At 43.8% G+C, this 18,748-nt stretch overlaps 1 protein-coding gene across 2 annotated transcripts; it reads right to left on the reverse strand.

The window, feature by feature from the left end:
* Window positions 1-14: 14 nt before the first annotated feature.
* On the reverse strand, window positions 15-18,640 carry FAM20B (FAM20B glycosaminoglycan xylosylkinase). 2 transcript variants are annotated; one of them, XM_015869687.3, is made up of 8 exons: window positions 18,569-18,640; window positions 15,307-15,836; window positions 13,023-13,109; window positions 11,676-11,785; window positions 9,596-9,767; window positions 6,960-7,151; window positions 5,123-5,182; window positions 15-3,674 (listed from the first exon to the last, which is right to left on the reverse strand). In XM_015869687.3, the coding sequence occupies exons 2-8, from the start codon at window positions 15,681-15,683 to the stop codon at window positions 3,443-3,445; spliced, it is 1,230 nt and encodes a 409-aa protein (XP_015725173.2). In that variant the 5' UTR covers window positions 15,684-15,836; window positions 18,569-18,640; the 3' UTR covers window positions 15-3,442. The 2 variants fall into 2 exon arrangements, with proteins under 2 accessions (XP_015725173.2, XP_032302307.2); XM_032446416.2 differs by lacking the exon at window positions 18,569-18,640 and adding an exon at window positions 18,226-18,460.
* Between the last annotated feature and the right edge of the window lie 108 nt (window positions 18,641-18,748).

Raw genomic sequence — 18,748 nt, forward strand, 5'->3', positions numbered from 1 at the left:
AACAACCCATCAGCACCGCTTTATTAAAATCTTTATTCACACAATGTTCCTTTATGCAGAACCCGACCCTGGGGGATACAAGTAGAAAGTTGTGATTGCACTCTGTTTTCTCATTAGCAACCTCCATTTGTGCAGCTGTTCCCAGGGGCAATCCTCCGACAGCTCCAACAGGGGTGGCTGTTTCAAGCATCTTGCTCCAGCTGCCACAGCAAATAAATTACCTCCTTAATAAATTACTATTTTTCAGTTGAAGTTTGTTTGGCAAGACACTCTCCAGTTCACTCGCTGCTGGGAGAGGAGCCAGTCTCAGGGGCTCCTCCAGCCCGAGTGCTGACTTAGGAAGGAGGAGATAGAGCATCATCAGCCATCTGCTGTTTCTTTTTAATTAGTTCTTGATTCCTGTGCTTCGAGTGCTCTGATATTACTAACATCCACAACACAACCGTTTGGTAACATCTGGAGCTGGGAATTACAGTGTGCAAAGTGAACAAGAATTAGAAGTGCCACAAAACCCTCATCGACTTAAGAACAAAGTACTTGCCTCGCACGTGGCACTACTGCCAGAGATTCAAGCAGATTCTGGTTTGCATGTGGATGCCGCAGCTTATTTCCTTTGCAACGGTTACAACGGAGTTTAACATTTATCAGGGTTCCATATTCAAGTGAAACAAAACCAATGACTGCTGCCAAAGCACCAGAGATGATCACAATGCCAGAATCGGATCCTCCTGATTTGGGGTATGAGAGGAATTGATTCTTCCTCCCTGCTGCAGAACACCAGGCTCCAGCAGTGCTGACAGTGACCAGAAGCATCAATATGATACAAATACAAAAGGAGAAAAGGAAAGCACCCACCTCCTGCACGCTTCTAAAGGATGATGCTTGATTTTACGCCCTTTGCTTAAATCTAAACCAAAATAGTGCTTTAAATCTTTGATATACGCACTGATGGAAAACTCATCCCCAAGGCTGATCTGACTGCAAAAGCTTTGGTGTAGAAGCCCGTGACATACAAAGCAATAAGCACTGAACATTCATTTCATAAAGACAGAGATGCTTTTTTGGAAACCTGTTGTTAAAGTCAAATGTAAACGACTAAGAGTGGTCGAATCAAAACTTCCAATGATTGTAGATCCACCCCAAAACATTAAGTGCTTAAAAGAATAAACATAACGTGCTTTACGGTTTCCCCTTTTGTGTAAATCCTCTTGAACTTTTTGGGGAATGAGCTCATGTCCAAATACCTCGGTGTAAGCCCCTTCTGCTTCAGAATGAAAGCATCCACCAGCCACCTGCTGCCCACAGTACCTCCACCAATGTCAGCCCCAACCACTCACACCTGTGCCACAGCAGCACAGGCAGTGACAGACAGGTCAGCCCTTGGCAGCTCCTGCCCCTGCTCACACTCAGCTCCCAGCCCCTGGCTCAGTGCTAAGGGGACACACAAGGCACTGCCCACACTACCTACATGCACAAAGGACCATGGCTTGTAGCACGTGTGTTACATTATCCTGTTCAGCAACAAACAGGCACCAGTTTAACACCGGTGTCCAAAAACTGGCTGTGTGTTAGCCTTAACAAGCAGCACCGAGAAGTAATTCTAGCTCCAGTCCTGACTGTGAGGTGAGTCTGTGTTGTGGCCAAGTCTGAAAGATGTCTAGAAGAACATAAAAGCCAGTGTCAGGAAAACAGTCGCATTCTGTTTTCGAGATACTCTGCTCAGGCAGTACAAAGACTTCAAACTAAATTCCTTTTAAAAAGAAACTCTTTCACTAACACCTCTTTGATCAGGTACGGCAGCAGGTGCAAGCAACAGGAAGCAGCTCTTCATCTTATCTGCCTGTCACCCTGCTGCAGAGCTAGAAAGATTTTGACAGACAAATTAAGAGAAAGGTCTTAAGCTGACATTTTGCTGCTCTAGCTCATAAATCCAATAATACGTGATCACTCTGGGAAGTGATCCATTTCCTTACTTCTATGTTCCATACTGTCTGAAAATTGATGTGAATTTGGTAAATTTGGAAGTACAATGGAAGCTGTTTCCCTTCTGGAGACAGATTCAGACCTGCCACCAGTGTGACAAGTTTCAAGGGGCACAAGCTCATCTGCAGTGCAGACAGACACAGTGCTGAGGGGTGACAGGACTAGCACAGAGTCTCATCCACTCTGCAAAGCCAACTGGTACAGATGGATCCTCACCTTACAGCAAAACCATCAGGAACTCCAGCACAGCACAGTGTGAGTTGCAGGAAGCAGCTGGGCAAGGCTGCAAGTGCTCACAGCTTCAGAGCTCAGCCACAACACAGCCCAGGCAGAAGGTGGGCCTGAAAAACTGCTGGTGCTCCACAGAACAGCAGCACCAACCCGTGTGTACAGAAGCAAGCTCTCTCCGTGTGAGATTAGCTCAGGGTTCTCTCCACCCTTCAGGGCCCTTCCTATGGCTGCAGGTTACTGGGAAGTCCATCAATATACCTCTTTTTCAGCAGCACGGCACATCCAGATTCTCCAAATTAAACAGGGCATGCAGTAAGTAGCACAACTTTGATAAATGGAATCTGCTTCCAAGGACAGACTCTGTCCTCCTCCTCCTCAGCTACAATATAATAAAGATTTGGTTAATATTGACATAGGACTGGAGGGGTGTTTCCCCAACTCAGACCTTGCCAGGTTCCTTACAAATGGGAAACAGTGAAGAACACGTGGGAACTTATTTTAACTCCTTAACTATCAAGTGCTCATAACCACCCTGTCCTCCTAAGTCTTCAACCCTGTGCATAAATGTTTGATAGAACTGAAACATTATCACAAGAGACAACCCCCTTCCCCAGTTTTTACTGAGGGTAACTGAGCTGAGAGGTCACCTCTCCCACCCCTAATGGCATTCTGAAGAACCTCCCACCCCCCGAGGGGTGCAACTATTCAGTCCAATAACCATTTTATTCACCAGTTCCTCATTTTCTAAAGAAGCAGTAAAATACCTAACCAGCTCACAGCTGATTATGTACAACCCTGAATCAAACAAAACTCGCAAGAGTGTATGTGGGGAAGAGAAGGGCGGAGGATCAGACTGTTCATCTCCATTTGTCCCTTCTAAAATCAGTCCACACATTAGTGTCTGTATTCCACACACTTCCACCAATACCGAGAGCCATTTTTATCCAGTGCAACGTCCACTGCCGGCAATGGACACACCACAATGGCCATGATGCCCTTACAGGTACCAAGCCGTGCAAGGCTCAAACTTCCCACCTCTCACTGCTGTCAGCCCAAGGTAAAAGCCAGCATCACCTCTGTTTCTCTGGCTCGGAAGCTTTCCTGTTCATTTCAGTCCATCTTGGCCACAGCCTTTCAGAACTGATTGTGCTGTTTTTCTCTCTCTTTTTTTGTTTTGTTTTGTTTGTTTGTTTCTTAAAAAGGGAGTTTCATCTGTGTTCCACTACAATTACAAATGAGACAGTGTCATCCTGTCTTCCACCAGCACAACATCTGGCCCAAACTGGTCTGTGCACTGCTTCACTGTAGCCAGAATGCTGAGAAGCCGCTGGTCTAGGGCGTCCAGATGAGGGTCAGAAAGCACTGGTGAGATGGGATCATGCGACATAGCAGTTTTTAAGGCAGACTTCAGTACTCCATTCTTCAGGTAATTGAGTCTGTTCCAGGTAGAAACCCGGATGCTGCAGGAAAAAAAAACCAAAACACGTCATCATACCACTGTCCGGTTCAAGTCGCATCAGTGGTAGCTCAGGGCAGCCTCTTGAGGGAGCCTGCCACATGACGATGTTATCTACAGAAATGGTTTGGGAATAGCAGGGCCCAGATATAACTGCAGCACAGGCAATAAGCCTAGGTGTAACTTGAAATGAAGAAGCAATTATCTAAAGTGACATAATTATTATGTTACACAGGAACACTTTCAGCTCCAAGCAGGGAATTTCTCCAGCCCTGAGGCCTTCTGGACAAAGTTTCAAACACAAAATCAATAGTCTGGCTGTTAATGCAAAAACAAAACTCACACTACCTCAGGAAGAACATCACTGATCAGCAATTAATCACAAAGGACACAAATCTGTCAGAATCTGTCACTGAACTTCCACAGACAGCGAACACATCAGTGATCATTCTGCTTTAATTGCCGTTAACTATTTTGCGCTAGCCCATCTAAATAGTTTGCCCCAGGAATCTCCTGGGATTCTCCTAGCACATTTTTGTGTTTTAGAATAAAAAGTCTAAAAAAAAGTCTGAACTCTTTTGCTTTTGATGGACTCTAAGGAAACAGGCAATACAAGTAAGTGTTATAACAAACCAGCAGTAAAACAATTCAGCATATGGCTTCTTCTAGTGGCATTTGGAGCAAGCCAGGGTGAGAGCTCAGGCTTTCTGCAGAGCTGCCAGGTTTCCCAGGCCCTGAGGGATTCAGGAGACACTACCATCCACAAACAGCCTCAAAGAACTCTCAGCTAGAGGCTTATTTTGGCAGGCCTAAAGGGGTCAACGTTATCATGAAGTAACAGCTGCATATAACAATATTTTCTTCTGAGTACTTGCATCTACTACTTGTTAATGAGAAGCAGCAATGGCCTGGTGAGAGAGGGGACCAACAGAAATTAACTGCCCACAGGCATAAAAAAAAATGACTAAAAAAAACAGTTTACAAGGCTGAAAACAAAAACCTGCAAAAATTGAAAGCCATTCTGCAAGCCACATCCTGAGCAATGCTACAGTCTTGCTTAGGAATAACACTTGGAAATGAAGGCAGTTCAGTTGCCAGGTACACTGAGGTCATAGTTTCTGTCAGGGAGAACTTTAACTGTCATGTGAACTTCCATTCAGCAGGAGCTGGATGCAGGCAGCTGCGGATGCAAAGTACCTGCCATACTGACTAAGGACAGATTTGATCCAGTGGCCTGGAGGTGAGACTGCTTCCTATACTGCCTTAATAAAAATGCATTTCTCAGCCTCCTGAGCATTGTCAACACATCAAGCAGACACAGTACTTCGAAACAGGAAAGCATTGTACCTGAGTATTTTCAGGTTGCCAGAAAGCTTCAATCATAATTTTATTGCAAATCTAAGGACAGCAATTGCATAAATAAAGTCAACAGCATCTCTGCACTTCACTTACATGCAGCACTGATACAGAGGAGCTAGGATGCTTCTTTCATCCAGGGCAGGGTTGCCAAAGCTGAAAAGCAAAACAAAAGCAAATGAGTTGAACACAGTGTTGCTCTCAACATCAACAGATTTGTAAAGAACTCAAAAATCAATACTAGGCAATTTCATGCTCCAATAGCTCAAGTCATTTGAATGAGAATATAAACAGGTCATGACCAATTACAGATATAACCCTCAACAGTGTCAGCTAACACACCAGACACATGGAAGAAACACGAGTGTACCCAGTTCTTCAAACTGTTGAACTGTAACCCAGTTCAACAAACTTTAGAGGAGCTGAGGAATGAAGTTCATCTTGTAAAGTGGAAGAAAGTAGTAAGTAGTAAGCAGTACTCTGGACACAGGGCATGAGTTTTGCCTGTCTGATACAGCTGGACAGGGAATGAGTGACACAGCAGCCACATGCTAGTTTAGTCTGCCAAGTTTAGATCAACAGTTCAGTGTACACGGTGATCAAGCTTAACACTTCATGATTACACACCCTAAGGGAGATCTGCCAAAAGAATTCAATTGTATTTTAACCTTAACATTGCTTTCAACAAAGAACTTTCCCCTCAGTAAAGATAACTTACCTTATGAGTCTGGCACTACTCTGCTCCAACAATTCTCTTGTTAGTGGCTTTAAGAAGCTGTTTCCCTACACTAATCTCAAAGAAGCAGAAAGAATTTTACCCAAGCTTTCAAAAAATCAATTTTCTTCTTGGCCTGTAAAGCCCCACCAGAAGTGTTTCTGTAACACCATAAGCACACACCATAAAGAAAGGTCTGTTGTGATCCTCAACTATTACATTCACTTCCAGGGACTAACAAATTAGCATCCCCCCGGCCCACTGCCAATGCATTACAGAAAGCCATTTTTTTTTTGCCAAATTCACCTCGAGCAATCTGAACACAGCAATAATTTAGCAATCTCAAGGTAGAACACATCCTGCTGACATAATTGAAGGAGTGTTACTGAAAAGGCTAGCGTATAAAGACAAAATGCTCAGCTCAGCTTCTTCAGACACATCAGAAGCAAAGGAAGAGGGAAGGAAAGGAATCCATAATATGGAAGTGAAATGGAGAAAGAGAAGACACAATAGTAAAGGTTGGCCTCAGGAAGGACTTCTCATCAGTTCCTCCCAGTTACTATTACACTTCATTTTTGTCCTGATAACAGTTCATGTTTTATATAAAGAAATGATTTAGTAAGTCCCTTAAATATTTTCCAACATGTGGTTCTGCAGAAGTGGCATTCCTAATAACGTACCTGAAAGTATGTTTTTCCTCCTCTACCATATTTTGCTTTCAGTATCAGTTCTATCGTCATTTTAAACTTCTGTTGATATAGCAGACAGATCCAGAAGGCATGGAATGCCAGATCACCCAGAGCAACGTTATAAAGGGAGCTGCTTATACCACAGCACTCACACATAGCAAACCCTATAACCTAACATTGCTTAAGACAATACAATTGAGAGGGGGTCTGTGGTAGGAGAAGCAAACAAACCTTTAAAATGCTGCTTCTAATAAAGGAGTTCTATTGGATTAATTTGGGAGTTCCCGTAGTTTGACTAAGGCTTTACCCAGAACAATCATAAGCAGAGCACAAAGTACCACAGCCTCTGAAAGTACCTAATATTTTGTGAGTATTAAGAAAGCAAGCTTTGGATTTTTAGGGAAAACAAAACAAAAAGCAATTAGTAACAGAAAAGTAAGCAAGAGAAAGATAGAAAACAGAGAGAGCAGATAAACATGAGTCCTCACACCTGCCGAGGCCCGGCCACCAGGATTTCCCCTACTCTCACCTTTTGGCATTATCCAGAAGGATAAGCATACTGGCTCCTTCGTCATCCTGAAAGCTCTCATAGTGATGCCGGTCAGCATTCCCAATCAAGTAGTCGAATATCGCTGTGTCAATGATATCCAGCAGACGGGGGCCCGAGTCGTAGGGTGAAGTCTTCTTCACAGCATCACAATAGCTTTCATCATATTCCCACCTGTAGGCCAGCAAGAGAAATCAAACTAAATCAAGAGAAAGATCCATCCTTGCACACCACAAGTATTTACAGCCATCCCAGTATTCAGTCATCAGTGCTTAAAGAAAAGTTGAGTGCAGCAAATCAAGGCTCTGAAAGAAGAAAGAGTCAGACAAAAATGTCATCAGAAGAATAAAACCTATGTTAACGCTTTACTGTACAGAGCAAGTCACAGTTCTAATGAAAGGTTTCGTATCGTCTTCCAACAGAACAAGCTAGATTGCTTACTCACTGATTGCAAGCCAGCAGTGTTCAGGCTGCCTCATGGCATGGATGGATGTCCATCGTGACTGGTTTGCTCTCATTTCATCCAGATTTCAAGTACTACGGCTATTTTTACTGCTATGATCTGCTCCCATCAGCTTTGCTTTCCAGCTACCTCCTGACTGTTTTCCTGTCTAATGCAATAACTTCTTCATAGTTACTAATGATCTCCACTGGCTTAAAGAGAAGGGCCCCACGTATGCTCGTTAGTTGCCTCTTTCCTCTGCACCTTTTCTTTTGGAATCTCTCACCTTCTCCATTGGCAAGATTCAAAGCTTCTCTGTTCTCTCCTTTTCTTATGCACATAGCATGTGCACACACCTGTAGACTTAGAACATAAATATCACATCTCCATTCCCCAAAGCTCGGTTTCTAAATTTTCCCCTTTCCTTCTTCACAGTTTTCAGAGCTATGCACCACCACCACCAAATCAGCCAGATCTCTGGCATATTTCCTTTCCATCTGTCAACCTAAATAACAAGTACATCTATAACATCCTCCATGTAAAGAATGAAACGATCCTTTGCAAAATAGCAGTTGGCAATGCCTTAAACCATCTGCAAACTGGAAACAAATGGAGGAAACAAAAGCTGGAAGGACTGACGTGCTCAAAAAATAATAAAAGCTGAGAGAAGATCAGAATTTAACAACTAGAGCTGTCACACACACCAACCTCACCTTCTAAAGGTCTGGACTCTAAGCTCCAATATCCCATCTTACCCCCAGTTATCCAAAAGGAAAGCATCACAAAATTACCTTCTCAGTGCTTTTGTTAGCACTTCTCTAGTTCCATCTTTCTTTTGCATCCAGGTCAAACTTGTATTCAATTTACAGCACAAACCCACAAGGCAAATGCCTCAGAATGCATTCTTCCTTGTACTTAGAACACTACCTACTCTCTTTCCTTCAAGCGTTTCTATTTTACTTTGGATTGGTACTTAAATATCTTTGAAACAATGTTGAGCTATGCTCTGTTCTTCCCATTTTTCATTGAATTCTCAGGACAGATCTTTCTCCAACATCTATTACTCATTCTTAGTATCTAATTAGCCTCGGACTTTGAAGGTCATATATTTTATCTATTACATGTCCATTAAAAATTATGGAGACTAATGGCACTATATGAATTATGTTCAAGAGGCCAACTGAGGGCAGAGTATAAGCAGCAAGATCAGGAAGAAAACTCCTACGGTTACTTTTTTGTAATTACCAGAAGCAGAAAAAAAGGGAGTGAGACATCTGGAATGTTTCGTTCTCCTGATGCCCTCAAAGTGAAATGCACAACACAGTAAGATGTGGAACAACAGAGCCACGCAATCTGAATGAGTCAGGTTTAAACTACAGCATATATTAAGTGAGCACAGGTAGAACCCAACATAAGCAGGTAGTCTATGATAAAAAACAATAAAAGAACACTTTTCCAAGAAATTCAGTCGGTTAATACTGTAATTGACCATGTCCTAAATACAGCTGATTCTGATTGGTTGAAAAGGAGATAGTATCTGCTACTCTGAAATCCAATTCTACATTTAATACCCTAAAATAATTCACGAATCCATTGGATGAGACTCCTTTTGAGAGCAATCACATCACTGGAACTCAACTGGAATTTCAGAACACCAACTAAAAGTTTTTCCACTTGTGGATACAGGCTTGGTTTGGAGCTCAGTAAGCTTTTCCATCTGCTCTGGCCATGGCAAATAGATCAAACTCCAATTTAAACACTAACATACTACATCTACTGTACAAGACTACCAGATTCCATGTTTGATCTCCTCTAAAAGCATTGTTATATACTGAGCATGGTCCCCAAACACCAATGGTATTAAAATCAGGTCTAGTGGCCCAGGAGTCTTGGATCTTCAGAGATTGGAGTGACTGTATGGTGGAGTTAAATAACGTGCAAGAAAAAGGAAAAAGGCAGCACTTAGTGCCATGGAAAACAATGAAAGTTCCTTTTTTTGCTCACTTTAATTTGAATCTCATCCCATACCTCTTGACTTCTACTGCTGTATAAAGAAAGGCACCGACAAAACTCCAGGTTTAGAGAAGACCTGCTTCTTAACTGGCCGTTGTATTGCAAGGGTTATTCTAGAATTAATTATTCACATATAAAGACTAACCTTATCACTGTCTCATACCTGGCAAGTTTGCCTTCACGGTAAGTCCTACCCCATGGGTGCCGATGCTTCTGAAGAGGCCAGACATCTGGTAGCCAGAGAGTCACTGACCCCTCCATGATGTCCCCATCTGCACAAGCCGGTTCTGTTTCCCGACAGTAGTAGCACTTTCCATAGAAGCAAGTGCTATTACCTTAAAAAAACAAAGACCATCAAAAAGCAGAATTTAGTTTGAGGGAAATTCAGGAGCATGTGGTTGCAGCAGAGCCTTCCCTGCAACAGCATTTCACTGCACTTGACCTCATGCTTCCTCTCTCTAAGAGGGAGAGGCTCAGAAGGGATTAAACAGACATCTATTCATTCAAAACAACATTAAGGACTTATACTCAAAGGCAAGAGTAATTGTATTTTCCCAGAGCAATTGTATTTTTATCACACAGAGATAATACAACACTGTGCTATCACCAAGTTTTTATGACCCCTTCCTAATCCTTGAGAACTTGACTTTGCAACCTTAGCCCTGTTTATTTAATATGCAGCTTCTTTTCTTTCTTTTTTTTTTTTCCCTTTGAAAACATTGACTGAAGAGAAACAAGTGAAAAAAAAAGACTAAGCAGAACTCAAATGGAGCTGGAGATCTGAGACCCATGAAACAGCTACGCTACGTGAGCAGACTCAATGGGGAAACAAGCTGTTATACCTACGACCCAGGAACATAGTAGTGTCAAATGTTTCATGAGTGTCTTCTGACAGGACAGGAATGAAACCCTGCAGTCTCTAGTCTTTTAATGGCTTTGAAGCCTGTAGTCCACTTGCCTGAACTAACATCTTTAACTTAGCCTTTTCTGTTTCATCCTCCTAGCCTCCCGTGGCTTGAATCTTGCCAAGTCAATCCCAGTTCCACTCTCAGAGACCTTCTTCCAAAACGTTTCTCAACACTGGTATCACAAGGAAGGGACACACTCCCTGTCCCTTCTTTCTCCAGCTCTACATCCACCATCCTCCCCAGATACTGACACTTCCCATCCTTCTGCCATGGGTTCAAATCCCGCAGCATAATCCTTTAGACAGACAGACTTTTGTGGTCCCCTATTCACTGAAACCTGGCTCTTACTCCTAGCATCACACCTGGACAACTGCCCCCCCCCATGCACTCTTCTCCCCAGTACCACCATTTCTGCGCTTCATGCTCTGTAGAACAAGAAGTTCCAAGAAATCTAAGGAAAGGCAATGAAAATTCTTTTCAAGCCAACGTTTCTGCTAGAAAAATGCTTAGTTATTTTGGCTGAAATGAGAAAAAAGTAAATTCTGCCTGTGGCAGACACCCAGTCAGAGTGCAAAAGGTTTGGCACGGCAAAGTCACTGTCTGAAAGTTCAGCCTTATAATTAAAGTGTTATGTTAACTCAGTAGGTGAGACTACCAGCAGCACTTGTAATAGAAATACATATAGTCACATATAGCAGCTGTAACGAACAACCATCACTTAATTCATCCCATCAAGAACAAACCAGTAACAATTTGGTATTTTATGAGGAGCCTGAAGAGTTAAGGCTGCACTCTAAGTCCCTTCTTGATGCTTGATGACCACCTGGCAGGAGTTCACATTAATCATCTCTACTGAGCATTATTACTGTAAACAACATAAGGAAGTTCTGATAGTTATGAATGCTTACCAGAGTCTGATGTGGCACAAACATCACCTAACGCCAACCAATGCACCAGCTCTATAAATTATCCCAAATAACCAGTGTTCACATTAAATACAATTCCATTCTTTTCCTTTCAGGTCTTATCACGGACTTTTCTACCCACTTCTGGGAAAATAAATAACTTCCTTACTCAAAAAATCCTCATCTGTAACAGCAGCATTAGGGAACTGAGAAATTACAGATGGAAAAACTACTTGGAGAAAATAAGGCTCTCCTCCCCCGCCAAATGGGGTTATACAAGTATTACGATCTATCCTGGCACAGAAAGAGGCTTACCAGCTTCCTGTATCATAGTTAACTGTTCTATAACTGTGTCAGAATCCCACCATTCTTTTTTCCATTAAGCACTATTCTTTACTGGGCTGGAGAATCCATGGAATAATCCACTTACCCACAGTCATGAAGGTACCCAGAAGCTGCTCTGTGGCAACTGGTTTGATCTCTGTTCGTAGATTCACAAACCTGCCAACAACCAGAGGAGCTCGTCGGAAACCTAGAATCCTGATTTAGGTGAAAAAGGAAAGAAAAACCCACAAAACACATGATGAGAAATGAGAATGAACAACATGGACAGCAGTTCTGAATTAAAAATAACCAAACAATACACTGTCTGTCTCTGTGCTGTTGTGCGAAATCAAGATGATTTGAGACCAGGGAATAAAGTTGGAATGCTGCAGCATCCTTCTTGCTGCTCCAAGGCAAAGAAAGGAAATTCCTTTTCCTGAAGTGCCTGCATGTTAGACTCGCTTTACAGGATATCAGTGACAGTTCTTTATTAGGCCATTTGCAGCACAGCAACACAGGATGCATCACGCTCCAAATCTCAGAAATTGAACTTTGTGCCAGAAATATCTATCATCTGCCTTGTGAACAGGATCAAGCAGCAACCATATGGTCTTTGGGCTGGTCACCTGCAAAGATCATTCATTTGTGGGAATTGCTACCTAATAAAATGTCATGCTTAAGCTCATTCCAATCACGCTTGAAAGTACATAGTCTAGAAGTCTGGCCTTTGAACAAGGGACAATCAATGCAGCAACACTGGGAGAGTCTCTCATTAATAGCTGTGGTTTTGTTTCATTTGTAGAGTGGGGTTTTTTGCTGGTTTTGTTTGTGATGGATAACCAATATACGAGCCCCATAAATACAAAATAACCCTAAGAACAGGCACCTGTCTGAAAGCAGAAGACTTGCATGAAGACAAAACAGATAAGCAAGCTTGAAAAAATGTGGGCATTACAAGTAAACAAATGCAGAACTTAGACCTGGAAAACCTGTTGCTTTGGGCTCACAGCTGAAAGCCCAGAACCCTGGACTGCACAGCTGCTCCATCAGAGATTAACACAGTGTCACTCAGGTCCTTTCTGAAACAGCAGCATCTTGGGCCAAAATATGTAACTGTCACCACGACAACCAATGTAAGTGCTAGTTCTGAGGGCACGGAGATCTCGCTGGGAATTCTTGAAGAATACAAGAATACAGAGGTACATATCCAAGAAGAGATTCTTCCAAATACGATGCTCAGTCTCCTTTTCAAATACCTCACAAAAATCTTTAATGACAGAAATCTGCATAGATCTTTGAGATGCAGTTTCACAAGAAACCCTTATCATTCTAACCCTAAAGTAATGTGACATTGGTAAGGTGAGAAACAGCTCACATCTGAGGTTTATCTGTCAAGGGACTGAAAAAACCTTTAACACAGATGATAAATCCAGGTAGCCCAATAGTTCCATACCTATCCAGGTGAAAGGCTGCCACTTCTGCATTGTGTCTGTCATAGCCAGCATACGGTTCTCCTTCCACTACATAATCCCTGGCATACCTGCAATTGAAGTAAGAAAGAATGATTCATGAAGGATTTCCATCAGTTTGGCTGTTCAGAGTAACAAGTGCAAGAACAGTGCTAAGTTAAACACTCACTGGGTCACTTTCAAAATGACTGCCTATGGGAGATGGAAAATTATTAATGATTTTAAATAGAGTACAAACCATTAAAGTAGTAAATAAAGAGGAAAGATCAGTAATTTACAGCGGTCTCAAGAGCTTGGGAAGCAGTGCCCATTCAAACTAATGAGTTTTAATTCAACCATAAGCCAAGCCATGTCTAAGAAGAAAGAACGCAGACCCAGCTACAGAACAGGGGCCTACTTATACTGGAAAGCAGCATCTCTGCAAATGATTTGGGGGTTAGAATGGATTGAAGATGAACATGAAAATAAAACCTGAGATTGTGGCAGAAATGTCAAATGCTATCTTTAGTAGTTTAAAAATCAGTAAGTGTGAATCTGAGAATGCAGGATATAAAAAGGCTGTTTATTCTGGTGGAGAAAAGACAATTACCAACAAGAAATAGAAATCTGACATGCATCACAACTGCAGCCTCTTTATTTTTTTGACAGATGTCAGCTAAATAGTCAAAGCAGAGAAATTTCACAGATTCACATGATCTGAATCAGGCCTAGATTTGCAATCTCCAGATAAGCATAAAATAACACAATTAATAACGAGCAAATGGGTGAAACACAGCACACTGTCACATAAAGTAAGGTAAAAACAGGTTTCCTATTTTCCCATTTCCACCTATGAATCTAACTGCGTAAACCAGATGATTTTTAACAGACTTGGGGGTTCAAGCAGTAGTGGTGCAAGTGAAGCCACAGGGCTCTGATGTTTTAACTCTATGCAGAGAAGATCCCTGGAGCCAGACAACATTTCATCAGTCTGAGTAAATGCTCTGGCTTCTCTGCAGGGCAGCTCAAGGAAGAACTAACCAGCACTAGATGCCACGCGGGCTTTGGAAGGAGGATTTGAGATTCCTTCCAAATCTGACAAGCAACTTGCTTCACATAAACCACTGACATGCAGTGGTAGCAACCATTAATCATTATTAAGCTAGATTTTGAGTAATTCTGAAATGAGATAGCCGCCCTCAGAACACCGGCTCAAGGCCATGTCCTTCGTATACATTTACAGCAGACTTGTGAAAGCATGATCACATTTTGGAAGCTGCAGAGTTAAGTGTATTGGCAAAACACAATCAACTTCTTGCCTCCACACACAGTAGGCATCAAGTATTTCCTAGGGCACAGGTAGCAAATCTAGAGCATCCATTCTTTTCCAGCCGGTAAGCACACTCAAAAAGGTTGGTCAACATGGTGACTTCCACACACCACTCAGGTCAAAAGCTAAGCAGGCTATCTTACAATAATACAAGCCTACCTGCAAGTGAAGCTATTCAGCAGTTACAAACAGAACTCTAATCACTCATTAACATGACAGAAAATCTTTATGCTCCTCAATCCAATATCCTTTGGAGGGATATGTATCACTCTGCAATGACACCTGAAATTTGCAATGCACTCTCATAAAACACAACTACCTTACCTTTCTACATCTTTTTCTTTTCTCCTCCCCCCTTTCCCTGAAGGCAAGCAGTTCAAAAAGCTTTATAGATGGGCTCAGGATTTCATAAGCATTCCATCATGTCAAATTTCCCTTCAGGCCACTATAAGCAGAGGCCACACCAAGGAAGTATCACTGCTTGCCCATTCTTAATCTGCTCCTCCAGTACTCAGTGCTGGCAGCTGAGCAATGCAGGGGTTTTTGCTCTGACCTACAAGTCATCTTAACAGTCTTTACCAGACACCCAGATATGCTTTAAGACCACTGTGAACCTTCACTCCTCCCCTGTTCCTGAACTGCATTCCCCCGTGGCACCTTAACACGACTTTTACTAAGAAAGACCCTCCACACTGCCAGAACCAGCACTTCAGAGTAAGGAAGATGCTGCTCAGAACCATCAGGTTTAATCAACATTCCTAAAGGTTGTTTCAAGGTGTACAGCCAGAGACAACTGGCTCGGTAACCTCAGGTAACCAGGGGACCAGCAAGGCTCTCTATTGTCTCACAAGTAACAGAATGACTTTTCTGTTTGCCTGCAAATTTTTAACATAGGTAAATGCAACAACATAAATAAGTGAGGCAGCTATTAACTCCACACCACTGAAGGCAATATTTACCTCTTGGGTTTGAAAACAACCTTCTGTCCTCCTTCAAGTACTAGCAAAGCTTTCAGCTGGGTCCCTTTGTATCCCACGTCAGCTTTGATGATTTTCTTGGTTGACATGGCATGCATGACAGCCCCCAGCTCGGGTGTCTCCTCAGGGTACACCTCGCGGGGCACGACCCACTGGGCTGCAATCTCCCAAGGGGACTGCAAGGTGTGGTCAAGCCGGGGGTCCAGCTCGACACGCAGGCTGGCCATCATGCGGTGAAAGGCGCGCTGGTCCTCCCGGTTGGCAGCTGAGGTGTCCAGGTTGTCAATGAGGAAAACTTTAGTGAAAATGAAGATGACGAGGAGGATGGCCAGCAGCACAACTCGCTGCTTTAGCTTCATGGTGAGCCTGGGCCCTTCTCCTCTGGCCTTTTCTTCTGAGTGTTATGAGAAGTCTGCTGGAGACCAGGTGAGGAGCAGGGAGTTAGTTACCAAATTTCATTTGTAGCTTGCATGGTGAAAGACAGATTGCCACCGAAGCATCTCCTGGAACTCCTGAAAGTAAACAGAACACACACTTAGAAGATCGCCTTCCCACAAGCTAAAAATCAATCCATTCTTGGAACATAAGTCTGGATTACCTACACTTATATCCTAAAGCCCAAGCATTTCTGTTCTGTTTTACTGCCTCCCTGTATGCACACAGAAGGCAACTTGCCTGATACCATCTCTACAGAGCCAAAAATCACAAGTTTGTTGCTAGCTACAACTACAGCAGCAGAGACCTCTGCAGAGAACTAGTTTCAGCTGATGGCTCCAATTGCACCAACACCCCTCCATCAGCAGAACACACCACCTCCAGTTTCCTAGAGATACATCCCTCAAGAGATATCCCAGGTAGGTCCTCTGACATCCAACAGTCAGTTATAACAGCTTCACTGCCTCATTTCCTGAAGGTGTTAAGACACAACAGACTTCATTTATTGCCTTTGATTTGTAACCACTGCAGTTTACTCCTCTTTCCTCCATTCTTAAAAGAAAAGCGACAACTTCACTTTCTTGTGGTTAACTACACATCTCAACCTAACACCCGTAACCACAAAAAGCACACAAAGTATCTGTAATCTCAACAACTGAGATTCAGTTCAACAATTCAATTAACAAGAAGAAAAACAGGAAACACAACGTTGCCTTGTCCCCAAAAACTTACCCAGAGCACAGTTCAATTCACAACGTTTGTTTTAATGGTGCTGCAAGAGGTGCCTCACCTCTCAACAAACCTATAAGCAGCATTGGTGCACAGCCATCATGCCCTGCCTGGCTACCAAGCATCAGGGATGCTTTAAACCAGCGCTGTGCTCCTGTGCTAACCACGCGATGTTAACTTTAATCTACTGGAAAATAGGTGCTTGTACAGATAGTGCAAGACAACAAGCCAGACGTTTATATGGTAATTAAAACAAATTACTGCTCCTCTCTATGCTGTGGAGGCAGCCTGTATTCCTGCAAACAGCACATCCATTTGCATACTGCCTGATAACAAGCACAGGCAAGGAAGACATAGCTGAACTGAGAGCCCTAACAATGGTAAAGACAGAAAGAAAAGTATTGCAGAGAGCCCTAAATAATCATAGGATTCTTAAAGCTGAAGAAAGCAAAGCAGATCAGGCTCAGTCCCCAGTCATAATTTCATACCTTCCTTTCTTAACGAGTAATTCTAGATCATGTTGAACACTGCTGTTATCAGCAAGTTTACCATGGAGAGCAAGAGCTTCACCTTCATTGTTTGAAACTTGAGGTAATAAGAGTGACAGCACTGGGGTACTGGAAGAAATATTCATCTGGTTTGGAAAGGAATTAATTTCTCCCAAAAGGACAAGTAGTTTCCTTCAAATGAAAAGTACAAGTACTTGTCATAACAGACTGGAATAGAGGATTATGAGAGCTCAGGACATGTGAAAATGGTCCTGGAACAAGGACAGAGATGGGAAGGGTGGCCACAGAAAGAAGGGAAATAATGGCAACAGTGCCATTTAATAGGGGGAAATAAAGGAGAGAGAACTGCATGAATCAAAGGGCAAAAGGGCCAAGGAGAAAGTGAGGGACTGAGGTGAGCGTTGAGGAGACACAACAAGGAAATGGTTCTAGGAGCAAACGGGGAACACAAAGCACGGAGCTTTTTGCCCCACAGCAGGCAACAAGGAGCAAGGAAGCCACTTAGCTTACACCACAGGAACATGAGAAGTCTGAAATAATACCACACATCCTTAATAGCAAAAGGCACCAGAGTAGGGAAAGGCAAACAGTGTTTAAGCCTCCAAACAGAGCTAACGACACAAAGAGTAACTGAGAACAACACACCTTCATCCCAGCACAGGGCACCAACACTCAGCTCCCACTAAGCTCAGGTGACTCTAAAACTGCTGTTCTTTGGTTCCCTTCCCCTCACTCTCTCCAAACTCCATCTCCATGACCCATTAGTACAGAAAAAATCCACTTCCTCCTCTATCATTTTCCTATGCTTCTCATCAACCAGAAGAACAGACACAACCACACCAGCTTTTTGCTACCGCAGTCAACAGGCAGGTCTACACCAACAGTACCTTTGGATTTTCCCCATGTCATGTGCACACACAGCACTGACATCTCCCTCCCCACGGATCGTGCTTCAGTCCCAGCAGCTCAATGTTCCTCCCAGCCCTCACTGCCTACATTTCTCCTCTCATTCTGTCCCTTCCACTCTCTGTACACTGTGCCGTGTACTCATTTAGTAACCCAACACACCAAGCTTCATCCGTACCCAGTTGCCTGCTATCGCAGCTTCTCCTTTTCTCTAAAAACACCCATTTTCCCGCAGGCCAGCCCTCAGTGCCTGCCTACGCTTCAAGTTTGCTTTACATAACCCCAACTAAACCTGCAGTTCCCAATGGGAGCGCAGACTTACAGCCAGCCGGGCACTGTGGCCGTGCGGGCGGCTGCGCTGTCAGTGCGATGAGCGCCGGGCGGCACCACGACCCACAGCACATGGGGGCTGTGCAGGGGCCGCTGCACAACGGCCATAACGGCCATAACGGCCCTAATAACGGCCATAACGGCTCCTCCTTCCCCACACGAAGGGCTCCCAGGCCGGAGGCGCCCCGGGCAGGGGTGTGCCCGCCCTCAGGTGCCGCCATCCCGCTGAGCCACACGGACGGACTCAGAGCTGCCACCCTCCACCCTCCATCCCCCATCCCATCCCCCACCCCCCATCCCTCCCGTTCCCGTTCCCGTTCCCATCCCGCTCTCACGGCTCCCACGTCCCGCCCGGTTCCGCCGCCAGCTCCACAACATGGTGCCGCCCGCCGCCCCGGGCCCGCCCCGATCGCCGCCCAATCACAACCCGCCGTACCCTCGCCGACGGGACGCGGCGCGCTCGACTATTGGTCGGCACCGAGCGTCCCGGTGCTCCTTCCGCCAATGGGGACGGA

The sequence above is a fragment of the Coturnix japonica genome, chromosome 11 (assembly GCF_054131305.1).
Source record: "Coturnix japonica strain WE chromosome 11, WE-NBRP24, whole genome shotgun sequence".
Taxonomy (NCBI): domain Eukaryota; kingdom Metazoa; phylum Chordata; class Aves; order Galliformes; family Phasianidae; genus Coturnix; species Coturnix japonica.